Source organism: Podarcis melisellensis (genome assembly GCF_964234715.1).
Source record: "Podarcis melisellensis genome assembly, chromosome: 13".
NCBI classification, from domain to species: domain Eukaryota; kingdom Metazoa; phylum Chordata; class Lepidosauria; order Squamata; family Lacertidae; genus Podarcis; species Podarcis melisellensis.
The window spans coordinates 1,450,082-1,466,558 of NC_138545.1; the positions used below are offsets into that span (position 1 = coordinate 1,450,082).

The 16,477-nt window shown below is 48.5% G+C and overlaps 1 protein-coding gene across 1 annotated transcript; it reads left to right on the forward strand.

Moving 5' to 3' along the window:
* The first annotated feature begins 10,016 nt into the window (after positions 1–10,016).
* Positions 10,017–16,155, forward strand: PSMB6 (proteasome 20S subunit beta 6). The gene is made up of 6 exons (XM_081885382.1): positions 10,017–10,160; positions 12,337–12,404; positions 13,542–13,673; positions 14,782–14,911; positions 15,092–15,236; positions 15,910–16,155. Exons 1-6 carry the CDS (start codon positions 10,077–10,079, stop codon positions 16,035–16,037), a joined length of 687 nt encoding a protein of 228 aa, XP_081741508.1. The 5' UTR covers positions 10,017–10,076; the 3' UTR covers positions 16,038–16,155.
* Positions 16,156–16,477: the final 322 nt, after the last annotated feature.

Sequence of the window (16,477 nt, forward strand, 5' to 3'; positions counted from 1 at the left end):
ATAAGCTTTCAACCTCTAAGCCAGGAAATAATAAGCCCCAAACAAAGGCATGTAACTCCTTTTAGAAGTTACATTTCCCCTCCACAATTCATTTCAGAGAAGCATCATTCAAACTTCATGCCCTGCCATAAAACAGGTGGAGTGACAGACAGACCTTTGAATCCATGACCTGTCAGCTGTCAGTCAAGCTGTCAGTGTATTGCCTGCCTTTTCCTCTCAGAGCAAATATTTTACGTTCCTTTTGGCATTACAGTTATGTCAGCTCAGTTCTGCTCATCCAGTCTCTTGTGCCAATATGGTGTTACGAAAAAGGAGCAATGCAGCAGCGGCTGCAGCTGGCTGGAAAGCCAAACGATGTTGATGTTTGGGACTGTACCGTGGGAACGAAGGGGCAGTCTTTTCACTGGAGAGTTGTATCTTTCTGCCAGAGAGACTTTTTTGACTTTTGATCAAAGTGATTACATGCAATATAATTCATCTGATTCTAACATGATTTCTCTCACAGGTGTGGCAAAGGACGCCAGGAAGGAGGTCCGGAAGACCACCAGAGTCGACAAAGCATTTCAGCGGGTGTATGCTGATGTGATTGGTCCTCTAGAACAGTGTTTCCCAACCTTGTGCCTCCAGCTGTTTTTGGACTACATTTCCCATCATCCCTTGCCACTGGTCTTGCTAGTCAGGGATGATGGGAGTTGTAGTTCAAAAACAGCTGGAGGCACAAGGTTGGGAAACACTGCTCTAGAACCATCTAGAGGCAATGCAAGATTTTACCTTGTGTGTGTGGATTGTTTCTCTCATTATGTCTGGGTTTTTGTGTTAGAGAAACCACAAGAAGCCTTAGAAAGGTTTAAAGAGTTTTGTGACAAGGTTAAAAATGTGCATGATGCTAATATTGATTGTCTTTTCACAGATGAGAAGCCAATTTTTCTTTTACAGGATTTTCAGGAGTTCCTGCAGAAGAAAGGGATAAAGCACAAGGTTGCTGTTTCAGCGGAAGCGTGGAACAGGGGTGTCTGTGTACGGGTGAACAAAGAATTGCAAAAGGGGATGCTAGCGCAATTGCTTAGTTCACATCTGCCACATGAGTTCTGGGCGGAGTCGTTAATGTCGTATTGTTACACGTGGTTGAGAAAGGTTTCAAAAGAGTTGGGAAGTTCTCCTTTTGAGAAACTGTTCCATAGAAAACCTTCTGTTGCCCATTTCAAGGTTTTTGGGTCTCATGTGAGGACAGAAGCTCCAGGTGGAGTAAAGAATGCCAGAGGCATTTTTGTGGGAAATGAAAAGGGTCTCTACAGAGTAATTTTGTCTGAATCTGGTCAGGTGATTCTCACAAAATATCTAGAGAGTGGTTGTTCACACATTTCCCATTGAGGACAATTCAGATGATGAAGATGATTTTACTGATTACAGTGGTACTGATGATGACAGTAGTAGCTCAGGGAGCTCAGTTGACACAGTCATTGAGAGGAAATCTCACATAATGGCTAGACCCTCACAGGCGGAGGACGAACCACTGTTTACCATTGGTACTGGTGCTCCAAAGAGTCCGGAGGCAGAACCAGTGAGCAGAGAGGATCAGCACCTCATACGTAGGTCTGAGAGAGTTACAAAGGGTGTACCACCCAAGAGGTATTCAAAAGAGTTTGCCAACTTAGCTGTTGCATGTGTTGCTGTTGTACACAACCGAGGACAGGTTGAAGCTGTGTCCAAGTCAGAGACAAAGGCACAACAGAGAGTAGCTAGCCAAGTTTATGCAGATGCACTCATTCCTTGGAAGCCACACAACCAGAGAGGTACACTGGGGAAACCAGTGGCGGGGAGTTCCGAGGGTGGAACTGAAACAACAGGGGAATGTTATATGTGTAACAACTGTTTGTTTTCTTCTCTGGATCACGCTTCGCTCACAACACGCATTGATTCTTTTGGGGGAGTATGTTACGAAAAAGGAGCAAGGCAGCAGCGAGCTGCAGCTGGTGGAAAGCCAAACAGGATGTTGATGTTTGGGACTGTACCGTGGGAACGAAGGGGCAGTCTATTCACTGTACTGAGCACGGGATGTTAGCTCAGAGTGACATCTGACCTGTACTGGAAGTACAGGGGTGGAGTCTCTCTCTCTGCTGTTGGTGTATGGAGAGTGCAGACGTGTTTCTCTGTACTGCTGCAAAGACAGAAATAAAAGCATGTAAATACATTTCTGTCTGTCTCTTTCCCCTCCCTGGGAAAGGCAGGGGGGAGGGAGGAGTGGTGTGTTCTTCTCACGTTTGAGGAGGACCTCGCCTGTATCCTGCCGGGAGTCGCAGACGGGGAGGTCAACAAGGAAATCAGCCGGGTGCCTGGAGAGTGGCACATTCCTCTGACTAGGCTAAATGATTTCCTAACATCTGGTGAGTATACAGTATTATTTTTCTGTCTGTCCTTTATCAGGTCAGGTGGCCCACTGACAACTGAGGGGGAAAGGTCCGACTTGGTGCTCTTCTGCTTCTGGGATCATGGCCACCCCTGCTCTGCCCAGCACTGCGGCTCAGAAACACTTTATTTATGCTCATGTATTTCTTGTTTTACCCTCCTGTACAAAATAAAACAGTTTGTTTGGATATTTACAGTGTTTTTCCATTGCTTTCCATTCATACAACAGGGTTTTATTGACTTAAGTAATGATTTCCACAAACTTGGGAAGACTCAGTCAGTAGAGAACGACGTTAAATAAGTTGGAGTCCTTGTTATTAAATATACCAAGAAAAAAACACACCAAGAACTCTGGCCAGTATAAGTTTCAGTAGTGAGAGTGGTCCCTACTCGCAAATCAATAGTCAATTGTAACAAAAACTAAATCCATTCAAAAGTAAGTATTCTGAGACTTCCGGGTCGGCGCCATCGCCGAATGGCGGGCTCCCTCCGAGCTCCGGAGGGAGCCTGCTCGGCAGGGGCTGGGTCCTACCGCACCGGCGATGCGGGGACCCTCAAAAACCACGGCCAGAGTGAGGCCGTGGACATGGAGACTCGGCTGGCACCGTTAGCGCCCTCCCGGCTCGTGAAGGAGCCTTTTTAAAGGCTACGGATCGGGCGCCGGGGAGAAGCGTGGTGCTTTGAGTTCTCTGCTATCCCTGCCGAGCGCAGCCGCATGCCATCCGGCGGAGAGCGCTGACTTCTTCTATTGAAAATTTGGACCTAAAAGAAGAACCCGTGAGTAATTGGACTATGGATTAAAAAAGAGGGATAAATTTTTAAAATCTGGAGCGAACGGGGGAGGTGGAAAAAAGGAAGTCAGCCTACCCCTTAATTGTAGAAGGGCCAAAACAAAGGACTTAACGACTAAGATCGAGCGTATCTCTATCTTCATGAATTAGCAACTTCGCGAGGGAAAATTATAAGACTGTGCTGGAGGAGAAAAGTGGAATTTGTATTAAAAAAACAACCCCCCCCCCCCGGAATCCCTGGAGTGATCCGCGAAACTACCTGGGGAAGAGCATCGGGAGTTTTGACAGCTGTCAAAGGCTGTCAAAACGGAAGAATAAAGCAGGGACGTTGCTTTGAGGACTTTGCCGGTTACATTTGTTTTAAATTGTATACAAATTGTTTCAAATAAGGATTTACAAACTATTTGGACTAATGGATTCGATCTGGAAGGGAACATAGTTACTGCGATCCACCTAGAGGAGCTGAGCGACATTGCATGTGTTTTTCTCAGGAAACCTGAACAGTTGTAACTTTTAATCTCTTGGGAACTGCAGAAATGGAACATTGTTTTGTCTACAGAGGGCTACAAACTACAGGAAACAATGGATTCTTTAGTTGGAAAACGAAAGGGACATGACATAATGTTTTGCTTCTGAATAACAAGCCTCTGCAGAAAATAAGAAGGTCATGGAAAAAGAACATTTTTGCGGGAAAACAGGGAAACAGAAGGAGGAGAGAGAATGACAAGAATATGGAAACATCATGAACTGGACAGAATTGGGAACATTTGGGACATCCAGATTTGACAAGCTTATGGAAATTAAATGGGAGTTTTTTACTCCTGGATATAAAAATCTGGATAGAAAAAATGGGCCCCTTTTTGAGACAGACTCCTTCCAAGATTGGACATTTGTAATTAAATATGGCTGGCAAACTACTAGAGGGACATGGATTAAGCGGGTAGGAACTTCAGGAAGACATTAGGATGAAGGGATAGAAGGAACACAACAGAGAAAGGGGGGAGGGAAATTTGGAATCCAAAGGTTGTAAAATTATTTTTTTATCTTTATATCTTTTTTTCTTTTTTTATAAAATTTTGAAAGGGCGAACTCGTGGAAGGGAAAAAATCGATCTTAGGGGATGGGAATTTGGAAAAATTGGGTTATTGATGTTAAGTGAGTCATGGGATAAAAACTTGTTGAATTTAATTGCTTATTCGGAAGATTTGGAACGCAATTGGGGGCGGGAAGGGGAAGTCCTGGCTTTGGTTTTGGAAGAAAGTGTATGAATTGGATCTAATTTGTTTTTAATTTGGAAAATCTTAATAAAAATTATATTAAAAAAAAAAACAAAAGTAAGTATTCTGAGAAGGACTACAAACTCAAATAGAGATTACAAACTGAAACAAAGATTACAAATTCATAAGGATATGTATAATACAACGATTCGTTACAGTATTAGAGATAAGAGTTCATGAGTAGAGAAAGGTTCACGTTAGTCCATAGTCAGATTTGACGTGAAGATCTTAGTTTCAATCACTGAGCAGAAGTCAGAAGACAATTATGGATCAGAGACCAGGACAGGACCCTCTTTCAATGTATTCACCTTCATCAGCTAATTTTTAAAGGGTCGCCTAAGTTTGAAGAATTCATGTAAATATATCCTGTTATTTTCTACGTTTCTCAGAGCTAACAACTCAGTGTGGGTAGATTAACGTGTATCTTGAGCTTTTCTGTAAACCAAAAGATTCCCGTGTTGCACCGGGTTGGACTAGATCAGCATTTTTCAACCTTAGGCTCCCAGATGATTCTGGACTACAACTCCCATCACCTGTAGCCATTGGCTAAGCTGGCTGGGGATGATGGGAGTTGTAGTCCAACTGCTTCTAGGAAGCCAAGGTTGAAGAACACTGGACTGAAACTGCCTTGGTCGCACTGGTTGATGATCTCCGGCGGGCTAGGGACAAAGGTGAGAGCTGTTTCCTAGTTCTGCTGGATCTCTCAGCGGCATTTGATACCATCGACCATAACATCCTTCTGGACCGTCTTGAGGGACTGGGAGCTGGGGGCACTGTCCTACAGTGGTTCTGCTCCTTCCTCCTGGGCCGTGTTCAGAAAGTGGTGGGGGGGATGAGTGTTCAGACCCCTGGGCTCTCACTTGTGGGGTGCCTCAGGGTTCTGTCCTCTCCCCCATGCTTTTCAACATCTACATGCAGCCACTGGGAGAGATCATCAGGAGGTTTGGGCTGGGTGTTCATCAGTATGCAGATGATACCCAGCTCTACCTCTCTTTTAAATCAGAACCAGTGAAGGCGGTGAAGGTCCTGTGTGATTGTCTGGAGGCGGTTGGAGGATGGATGGTGGCTAACAGATTGAGGTTGAATCCTGACAAGACAGAAGTACTGTTTCTGGGGGACAGGAGGCGGGCAGGTGTGGAGGATTCCCTGGTCCTGAATGGGGTAACTGTGCCCCTGAAGGACCAGGTGCGCAGCCTGGGAGTCATTTTGGACTCACAGCTGTCCATGGAGGCACAGGTCAAATCTGTGTCCAGGGCAGCTGTGTACCAGCTGAGACCCTATGTGTACCTGTGTACCAGCTGAGACCCAATGCACTCTACGTGGGGCTACCTTTGAAGGTGACTCGGAAACTACAACTAATCCAGAATGCGGCAGCTAGACTGGTGACTGGGAGCGGCCACCGAGACCATATAACACCGGTCTTGAAAGACCTACATTGGCTCCCAGTATGTTTCCGAGCACAAATCAAAGTGTTGGTGCTGACCTTTAAAGCCCTAAACGGCCTCAGTCCAATATACCTGAAGGAGCGTCTCCACCCCCACCATTCTGCCCGGACGCTGAGGTCCAGCTCCGAGGGCCTTCTGGCGGTTCCCTCATTGCGAGAAGCAAAGCTACAGGGAACTAGGCAGAGGGCCTTCTCGGTAGTGGCGCCCACCCTGCGGAACGCCCTCCCACCAGATGTCAAAGCTAGAACAACTACCTGACATTCAGAAGACATCTTAAGGCAGTCCTGTTCAGGGAAGTTTTTAACGTCTGATATTTTACTGTATTTTTGGTTTTTATGGAAGCCGCCCAGAGTCGCTGGGGAGGCCCAGCCAGATGGGCGGGGTATAAATAATAAATTATTATTATTATTATTATTATTATTATTATTATTATTATTAGATGACCCTCGTGGTCCCCTCCACATCTACAGTTCTATGATTTCATGGTTCCGTTTTAAGCCCTGCTGTTTGATGGGTGAGATGTTGACCTGCTCTTTGCAGAGGGTTTGCCTGCTGTTTACGCAGCTCTTCTTATAAAGGCCATTGTCCATTAAGGGGATTTGAAGTTTAATGGGCTGCCAGCGCTGTTTCTGATTGGGCGGCTGTCAAACGAAGTGGCGCCTGATTGGTCAGTTTTCAGGTTACAAGGGAAATGAAGGTTTCTCGCCTTATTTTGGCACAATGTTGTGAATGCGCCTGTCTATGTATAGGGGGTTGAACTTATGTTCATGTGCACCTGGTTTGGGGAGGGGAGCGGGGTTGGACTTGTTACCGGAAAAATCCGAGGGCTCCCTTGGACAAAAACAAAGACACCAACCAGGATAACTTGGAGCAAAACAGCAGCCTGTAGGCTTGGCCTTTATTGAACTCTTGCAACAGGGTGCTCCCCTCACTTGCAGGAGAGAGGAAAGACCCAGAAGAATAGTGTGCAAGGTCTTATAAAAACTTTTGAAATTCCCCTCCTCTAGGTCAGGCCCACCCCCAGAAACATCATACATACATCACAGAAGGGGTGTAACCTAAGACCACCCCTCAGATACATACATCACAGAAAGGAGGGCTTGAGGGAGGAGTTGTGGTGGTAACCTGAGTGTCTTGTCACCTGGCTGGTTCCCCCTTTCCCCCTCCCCATGAGTCACTTCCAGGAGACGAAGGGGAGTTTGCAGTTTCCTGCCCCCAGAGGGAAGATCTGATCATTGTCCTTTGTTCCAGTCCATGCTGAATCCACTCCCATATGCAAGTTCTTTGTGATCTTGATGGTCTTCTGTCTGGGACCATCAGGGTTGGCATAGCAACTGGGCAGGGCTCCTGTGTATGTACTGGTATGCTCAAGGGATTATGGCTGCCCTGTATCAAACCTTCCCCATTTTGTAGTCCTTCCTTCATGAAGTAAAAGTGGAACAGTGCAAATCCGATGTATGGTTGATTTTCTATGAATTTATAACAGAAGCGCAGCGTATGTAGTGTGTGAGTGTGAGTGTGTGTGAAGTTTGTACAAACTGAATGAATACTACAAAGAGCTGATTTGAGCATGCATACATTCTGGGGTAAATAAAACAGGACTAAAAGGAGGAATGCATTCAGCAACCCTGGAGGTCATAAACAAGCAGGTAAACATGAGAGGAAGGATGGCAAGGAAAGATAGTTTCACATAGGAGGTGATAAAGATACCTATTTCCTGGCCCTAAGATTAACAAAACCAAGGTACATCAGAGATCCTTATGGTCCAGGATGCCTGGTGGACAAGTGGCCTGTGTTTCAGAATGCTGATCCTTGCCTGTCAGGCAGAGAAAGAGCAAATGGCAGAGGGGCAGAGGATGGTGGGATTTGATCAGAAATGATGGTCAATGAATCAAACCCAGTCAGCACAATGCTTTCATTGCTGACACAAATGGCTTGCTCCATATTTTCATAATTCCTCTAAGTCAGGGGTCTGCAACCTTTAAGACAAAAAGAGCCACTTGGACCTGTTTCCGAAGAGAAAAAAAAAACTGGGAGCCTCAAAACTCGTCATTATAAAAATAACTTTTATGTCACTTTTTTATTATTTATTTGTTTGACCCCTCAGAATTACTCCTCCGCATAGAAATAAAACGTTAAATTAACAAGTTACCTTTGTGTGTGTGTGTGTTCTTCACTCCCCTTCAAAACAGTGAGCAGCGTACATGCCCCTTACAATGTAGCGGGCGGGAAGGTGACGTCGGGACGGTGCATGACTAACGCACGCACTGACCCCATGCGACGTCACAGCCAGTACAGCACTGTAAAAGAGCCACATGCGGCTCCGGAGCCACGGGTTGGTTGCAGACCCCTGCTCTAAGTAATCCCACCTGATCACTACAGGAACAGGCTTGTTTTCCCTGCTCTGGAGGGCAGGACTCACATGGCTTCAAATTGCAAGGAAGGAGATTCTGACTACCACTCAACTGCCCCGTTTTAAGTGGGACATTCTGGAATTACAGAAGCCAAACCCGGCTTCTCAAGCGATGTCAGAACGTCCAGCGTTCTTGGTCTGGCACTCTGGCTTATGCCAGAACGCTGGACCGAAACACGCTCCTTTTTCAGTCTAGTGCTCTGGCGGGAGTTTGGTGGGTTGCTTCAGAGCGCCGGAAAAACGAGCATCTCCCCCCCCCCCTTCACACAAAAACTCAGGGGATTTTGGTCCCCAGGATGTTGGAGGGTCTACAGCCCCTGGCGAAAAGGGTAAGGGACAGGGGTGGAGGGATGAATCCCACCCCTCCATTTTAAAGCAGGGTTTAAAATCAAAGGCTTAATGGTCCTGCACCTCCACCCCCAATAGAGCAATAAAACTGCTGGCACATTTGCAGAGCTAAGCAGTGTAATAAACGAAAATCTGCCCTTCTTCCCCTTTGGGGGACACAAGAGCCCTTAGAGAGTCCTTTGCAGGTTCTCCATCGGGAGGAGAAAAAGAACAGAGAATATTGAGAAGCAAAGCAGCTAGTAAGCCTGATCTTTATTGAACTGTTGCAACAGGGTGCCCCCTTGACACGCAGAAAAGGAGGAGGACCCCGAACCAAGGTGTGCCCGTCTTTATATAGACATTTTAAATTGGCCGCCCTGGAGTCCAGGACCACCCCCAGAAACATCATGCCTACATCGCAGAAAGGGCGGTCTACAGCAGAAATCTGAATGCGTTGTTTATCTCCTGTCTGGCAGGTTACCTGTTAATGCTCACTTGATTGGATACCCTGGGGAGCCTGGCCATAGTACGCAGTTCCTGAGGACTATGTGAAATATGGCAGAGAAAAGAATAAAGGGAATTATTAGTGAAGGACTGTTAAAAGCAATAGTGAAATTAATGAAATGCAGATTAAGTGTTAAAGATATAATAATAATAATAATAATAATAATAATAATATAATTTATTATTTGTACCCCGCCCATCTGGCTGGGTTTCCCCAGCCACTCTGGGCAGCTTCCACACAAAAACACACTAAAATGTCACACATTAAAAGCTTCCCTGAACAGGGCTGCCTTAAGATGTCTTCTGAATGTCAGGTAGTTATTTTTCTCTTTGAAATCTGGTGGCAGGGTGTTCCACAGGGCGGGTGCCACCACCGAGAAGGCCCTCTGCCTGGTTCCCTGTAGCTTGGCTTCTTGCAGGGAGGGAACTGCCAGAAGGCCCTTGGAGCTGGACCTCAGTGTCCGGGGTGGAGACATTCCTCCAGGTCTACTGGGCCTTTGAGGCCATTTAGGGCTTTCAAGGTCAGCACCAACACTTTGAATTGTGCTCGGAAACTTCCTGGGAGCCAATGGAGGTCTTTCAGGACCGTGGTCTTCAGATGTGGTTGATGGAAGCCCAAAATATTGTATAAGATAAGAAAATGTGATGCTCATTGGAAACTTTTTGTAAAAATTAAAATAAAGCGGGAGAAGAAACGAAACCCGGGAAACCGGCGCAGGCCTCCCTTCTACTATTTGTAGCTCTGCAGCGCGACAACTCCCCATCCTCCGGGACCCGGAAACTGGCCGCAGATGCCGCCTCTCCTCTTCTGCCGCTCGCAGCTCTACGTGCTCGGCTCCCCCTCCTGCGCCGCAAAGCGCGCCGCGCGCCGTGGCGAGGCAGTTTCGCGACAGTGTCGTGGCTCAGATCCAAGATGGCGGCGCCGGCGATGCTGAGGCCGAGCGTCGGGATGGAGGCGCGGTGTCCGGACTGGACCCAGCAGGCCGTCACCACCGGGGTGAGCCAGGGAGGGGGGGGAACTGGGGGGGAGACAGGGGGGCTCGCCTCCGCCGCCCCCGCCCCACAACAACCCCGCCAGGGAGGCCCAGGCCTGGGGGCGGGGGGGGGGAAGGAGGTCCTACCTCCCTTTCTCGTGGGGGGGGGCAGAAGGAGGGGGTCAGGGGGCTCAGGTCCCTGCCCCGAAGAGGCTGCCCCCCCTCTGTGCTGGCCTGGGAGTCAGATCCTCGTGTGCCCCCCCCCCACCAGGGTGGCCCCCTGCCCTGTGTAATCCAGGATAATCCCCCCCCCCTTTCGATGCAGAAGAGGCCTTTGGTTTGGACTCACTCTGACCCTCATGTTTCTCCCCCCCCCCTTATGGTTTGGATCTGTGGGCTACTTTTAAAACGAGGCTAAAATAAAGTGCATTTTAACCTGTATTTTAAATTATTCCCCCCCCCCCCAAATCATGTTTTTACTGTAATTTTACTGGTGTTAGCCGCCCTGAGCCCGGGGAGGACGGGTAAAATTTATTACAGTGGTACCTCGGGTTACATACGCTTCAGGTTACAGACTCCGCTAACCCATAAATATTACCTCGGGTTGAGAACTTTGCTTCAGGATAAGAACAGAAATCGTGCTCTGGCGGCACAGCGGCCATTAGCTAAAGTGGTGCTTCAGGTTAAGAACAGTTTCAGTTTAAGAACGGACCTCCGGAACGAATTAAGTACTTAACCTGAGGTACCACTGTATTATTATTATTAAAAGGCTTCGTCATGCTACCTTGGAGCAGCTTCGTCCCGCATTTCCCGGTCTCTAATCTCCCTCTCGATGGCCATTTAGGGACACCCCCCCCCCAATGCCCGTGTCTGAGCTCTGCGTAGCCAGATTCACAAATTCTTGTGCCTGCGTGTGCGATAGAGGGAGACAGATCCCAGAGGCTGCAGTAGATTGTAATGGATTGCTTTGAAGTCCCTTCAGAACTAGATTCAGAATAAAAAGCACACCCACCCACTGTATTTTGCCAGAACAAAGGTGGCAGCCCTCTCTCTCCACCCCACACAGGCAGGCTTGCTCCCTGGTAGGCACACACAGAGGGCAACTTATCGGTTATTTATATTACTGTCTTATTGTTATTTATTAAATTTGTATGCTGCATGTGTGTACAAGATGAAAATGTAAAATACATAATAAAAATAAGAACAGAACAAAACAATGCTCTCCCCAAAAAACACATTTAAAAGTACATAGGATGGTAGTCAGCCCAAGGCCTGGTTGAAGAGGAATGTTTTCACCCCCTAAAGCAGGCATCCCCAAACTCGGCCCTCCAAGCTGGAGGACCAAGTTTGGGGGTGCCTGCCCTAAAGGTATGTAAAGAAGGCCCCTTCGCTGCGTTCTATATCCTGCCCTTTTTTTCTCCAAAGACCTCAAAGCAGCACATGCACATGGTTCTCACTGCTGCCGTTTTCTATTTTATCATCACAACAGTTTTGCTGTGTAGGTTGGGCTGAGAGAGAGAGAGAGACCCACAAGTGAGATTCATGGCAGGGTGCAGGAGTCGAACCCTGGTCTCTCCCAGAGGCCCTGCTCCATCACTGCCCCTGTGGCTGTCATCGTTTACCTGTTGAATTTCTTAGCCCCTTTTCCTTGCCCAGAGCAGCCCAAAGCAGCTTAACAGCCGAACCTATTTGCAACTAAATGCTGTCACAATTAAAAGGGGAGGGCGAGAATAGTCTTGGTTGGTTTGTGTATACCCGAAGCCATCACAAAGCAAGATGTGTAAAGCAAAATAAAATAAATCACACTGTGAAAATAATAATCAGAGCTTTGCACTCTGCCACATAAAAAACCCCAGCCTCTTGGAAACCAGCAGGCAGAATCTGAGCACAATAACTCTGTTATTCACAATATTGATGCCTCCAACCTCAAGAGCCCTCTTTTCCACCATTAATTCACCCAATCCTTTTTTAAAGCTATGCGTGACGTCGCCCTTTCTTTTCCCAACCCAGGCGGCAGCAATGGAAGAAGCTGCAGCTGGTGGGATTTCCTCCTCCCTTCCTGCATTGCAGGAGGTTGGGCTAGATGACCCTCTGGAGCCCCTGCAGCTCTGCAAATCTATGATTCCAGAAAGCCCTTGAGATCTGGGCTTGGCCCCACGGTCCTTGCTTGTTCCTCACCCTCTTCCTCCCCTTCCTCAGACGACCATCATGGCTGTGGAGTTTGACGGTGGAGTCGTCATCGGTGCTGACTCCAGGACCACCACGGGGTGAGTGGGGAAGGGGGACTCCCAACACCCTCTCAGAGACCCAACTCCACATTGCTTTTCCTGGGAGGCATTCCCCTCTATTCTCAGGTGGCTTGGAGCAGAATGTCATCCCGGGAAGAATAATAAGAGGAACTGCAAGAGCAGGAAGCTGGCGCTATTTTGTGAAGGGCCGTAGCTCAGCAGTCGAGCACCTGTCCTGCATGTAGAAGGCCTTAGCTTCATGGGTAGGGCTGGGAATGTCACCTTGCCTGAAACCCTGGAAATCCATTGCTTAAATAAAAAAAGAGAGTTTCAAAGCTTTACTGCAAGCATCCTTTAGCCTAAAGGTAAAGGGACCCCTGACCATTGGGTCCAGTCGTGGCCGACTCTGGGGTTGCAGCACTCATCTCGCTTTATTGGCCAAGGGAGCCGGCGTACAGCTTCCGGGTCTGGCGAACCAGAGCAGCGCACGGAAACACCGTTTACCTTCCCACCAGAGCGGTACCTATTGATCTACTTGCACTTTGAGGTGCTTTCGAACTGCTAGGTTGGCAGCAGCAGAGACCGAGCAACGGGAGCTCACCCCATCGCAGGGATTCAAACCGTCGACCTTCCGATCAGCAAGTCCTAGGCTCTGGGGTTTAACCCACAGCACCACCTGCATCCCTTTTAGCCTTAGCCTAGTTACATAATAAACACTGCAAGATACAAAGCAGCTCATTGCTCTTAAACAAATCAGCAATGCAGTGAGCCATTGGTGCCGGCCAGTGAGGTCTGAGTTAACGTGAAGCTGCTTCCTTGAGCCCTTTTCGCTTCTGCCCTTTCTCCAGAGCCACGAGGACCGGAATCTTGCTCTGAATTGGAGGGAGGGGGCATCAGAGCCCCTTCATTGCATGCAGGGCTGGGAGGGAGACCCCTTGCTTGAGACCCTTAAGAGCCAGGTCAGGGGGGACGCTGGCTGAGTGAGGTGGGTCATGAGGAGGGGCGCGAGACACTGTAATAAGGCAGCTTCCAACTTCGTAAAAATGTGTGACTTCCTCTTCCGGTTTGGGAGGTTATGGGCGGCTTCTGGGCCCCTCGGACACAGCCGCCCTGAAATCCTTTGTGGGCCGTGAACTCCCAATGCTGATGTCCCCCCCCCCCGCCTCCCTCTTGCAGTTCGTACATCGCCAACCGCGTCACAGACAAGCTGACACAGATCCACGACCACATTTTCTGCTGCCGTTCGGGCTCCGCTGCCGACACCCAGGCCATTGCGGACGCCGTTACGTACCAGCTGGGCTTCCACAGGTATGGAGGGTGGGGGCGCTGGGGGCAGGGGAGGTAGGTGGGGGGTGCATTTCTGCCCCCCCCCCCCGAGCCTGCAGACCTGCTGGGGCTCCACAGAACCACCCTCTTTTCCACCTGGTGACAGAACTCAGCTCTGGAAGAAGGAGAGGCCTGTTAACGTATTCCCTTGCTGTTCTTGGGGAATGTTCTTCCCAGCTGGAGATTCTGCCAAGTCAGGAGTTCACATGGGGCAGGGCTTGAAGAATCCAGAGACATGGATCTAATGCTTTAACTTTGGCGAATCATAGAACCGTAGAGCGGGAAGGGGCCCCCAAGGGCCATCTAGTCCAGCCCCCTGCTACGCAGGTGTCACTGGAAGGGCTGTGCTTATGCACGAAGGCTGCAGGAGAATAATAATAATAATACATTTTTATTTATACTCCACCCTTCCCGGTTCAGAAGACCGGGCTCAGGGCAGCTAACAACAAATTTAAAACACTGAATTATTGCAACAACAAAACAGCATAAAATACAGTATAAAACATGAACAACAATAAATTCAGAATTAAAAAAATCAATTTAGGGGGGGAAATCCATCCAATAAACATTAGATGATTACCAGGGCTAGCTGTCTAAATTAGTCGTATTTGGGCCAGCGAGGAGACCAGGGGAGAATTAGCTGTGGGATCCCAGAGCGGGTGATCTTCATAAAAAGGGGAGTGGGAGGGCTAAGATCAGGCTAAGCTCAAGTTGAAAGCCAGGCGGAATAGCTCTGTCTTACAGGCCCTGCAGAAGGAAGTTAAATCCTGCAGGGCCCTGGTCTCATGGGACAGAGCATTCCACCAGGTCGGAGCCATCACTGAGAAGGCCCTGGCGGAGGATAATTTGACTTCCTTGGGGCCTGGGACCTCTAAACTATGGTTCTTCATGGACCTTAAGGTCCTCTGCGGGGCAGACCAGGAGAGGCAGTCCCGTAGATACGAGAAAGATTTCTGGGGAACTCTAGAGTTGGTGGTGTGGGTCCTGCGTGGATGTCCACAGCCCCCTGTGGCTGCCAGTCTCCCCCCTGCTTGCTCTGTGTGTGACCCGTTTCTCTTCTCTCCCCCCCTACCCAAAAAATACTGTGCAGCATTGAACTGGACGAGCGCCCATTGGTGCACACAGCCGCCAGCCTCTTCAAGGAGATGTGCTACCGCTACCGAGAGGACCTCACGGCTGGGATCCTCGTGGCCGGCTGGGACAAGCGCAAAGGGGGACAGGTGAGATGGGGGGCTGCCCCCAAAACAAAGCAGGCTGGCCGGGCACCTACCCACCCACAGGGCCAGACCTGGATCCCCAGCACGGGCACCCCATGCTTGACTCTCTGAGCGCTGATGCAGGGCAGGGGCTGTATATCCTCTGGACTGGCTCATAACTGTGTCTCCCCCCCCCCTTCCCAGGTGTACTCTGTCCCCATGGGGGGCATGATGGTCCGCCAGCCCTTCTCCATCGGGGGCTCCGGCAGCTCCTACATCTACGGCTTCGTTGACGCCACGTACAAGCCGGGGATGAGCAAGGAGGAGTGTCTCAGCTTCGCGGCCAACGGTAAGGATGCAGAATGGGGCCCCCTCAAATTGGGGTGGGGCTGTCTCCCAGTCCTCCTGGGGGTGTCCTGCCTCACTCTCCTCTCTTCCTTTTTTTAAAAAAATATTTTTTATTGATTTTAACATATAAATTATAAAATGTACCTCAAAACATATCACTTATACAGTCTTTTTAGACTTCCATCAGCACCTCTGATGATCCACCGTTTTAACCACTTCTTAGGCATTTCTTAACTTTATATTGCCTTTACATCTCTTAACAAATCTTCCTCCCCCTTGTCCATTTTTGCAATAATTCCAATAATACTCCTCACAAAACTTCTTGGAAACCTACAAACGTCTGATCTTCACAAATACTTTTCAAATAGTCTGTAAATTTACTCCAGTCTTCTGTGAATTTCCGGTCCCGCCGGTTTCGAATCCTTCCTGTTAGTTTATCTAGTTCTGCATAGTCCATTAACTTCATCCTCCATTCTTCAGTCGTCGGTAATTCTTCTTCCTTCCATTTTTGGGCCAGTCATATTCTTGCTGCTGTTATTGCGTATAAAAAGAGCTTACATTCCTTTCTGTTTATATCACTCCCAACAATGCCCAGTAAAAATGCTTCTGGTTTCTTTATAAATGTATATTTTCAACATTTTTTTCATCTCATTCACTCCCCTCCTCTCTTCCAGCCCTCGCCCTGGCCATGGACCGTGACGGCTCCAGCGGGGGGGTCATCCGCCTGGCGGCCATCACCAAGGACGGGGTGGAGCGCAAGGTCATCCTGGGAAACGACCTGCCCCGCTTCTCCACCCTCTGAAAAGCGGCGGGTTGGGGGGGCCCTCGGGCAGGAAGCGGAGGGGTTCGGGGAGTCCGTATTTTTGTTCTGCTGTCAGATAGGTTTGATGCTGCATTAAAATGTGGGAGTCGGAAACAAAGCGCCTTTGACGGTTCCTCTCAAACGCCCGGGTTTTGTTGGGACGGAATGGGGGGGGGGGCAGAATTACCATTGCGTTTATATCCCCCTTTTTCCCTGCAAGGAGCTCAAGGTAGCGAACACAGTAGAAAAAAGACAGTCACGGAACCGAGAAATTACACAAAACAAATGAAATACCGTGAAAATCCCTGGAACAAGAAGTAATCAACTAGAAATATTATCTTATAGAAATAAACTAAATAATAAAAATCAAAAAGTTTTATAGCCCGACCTAGGTGGAGGATTACAATACTTCAGAATTTTGGGGGGGTTTTACCCCCCTT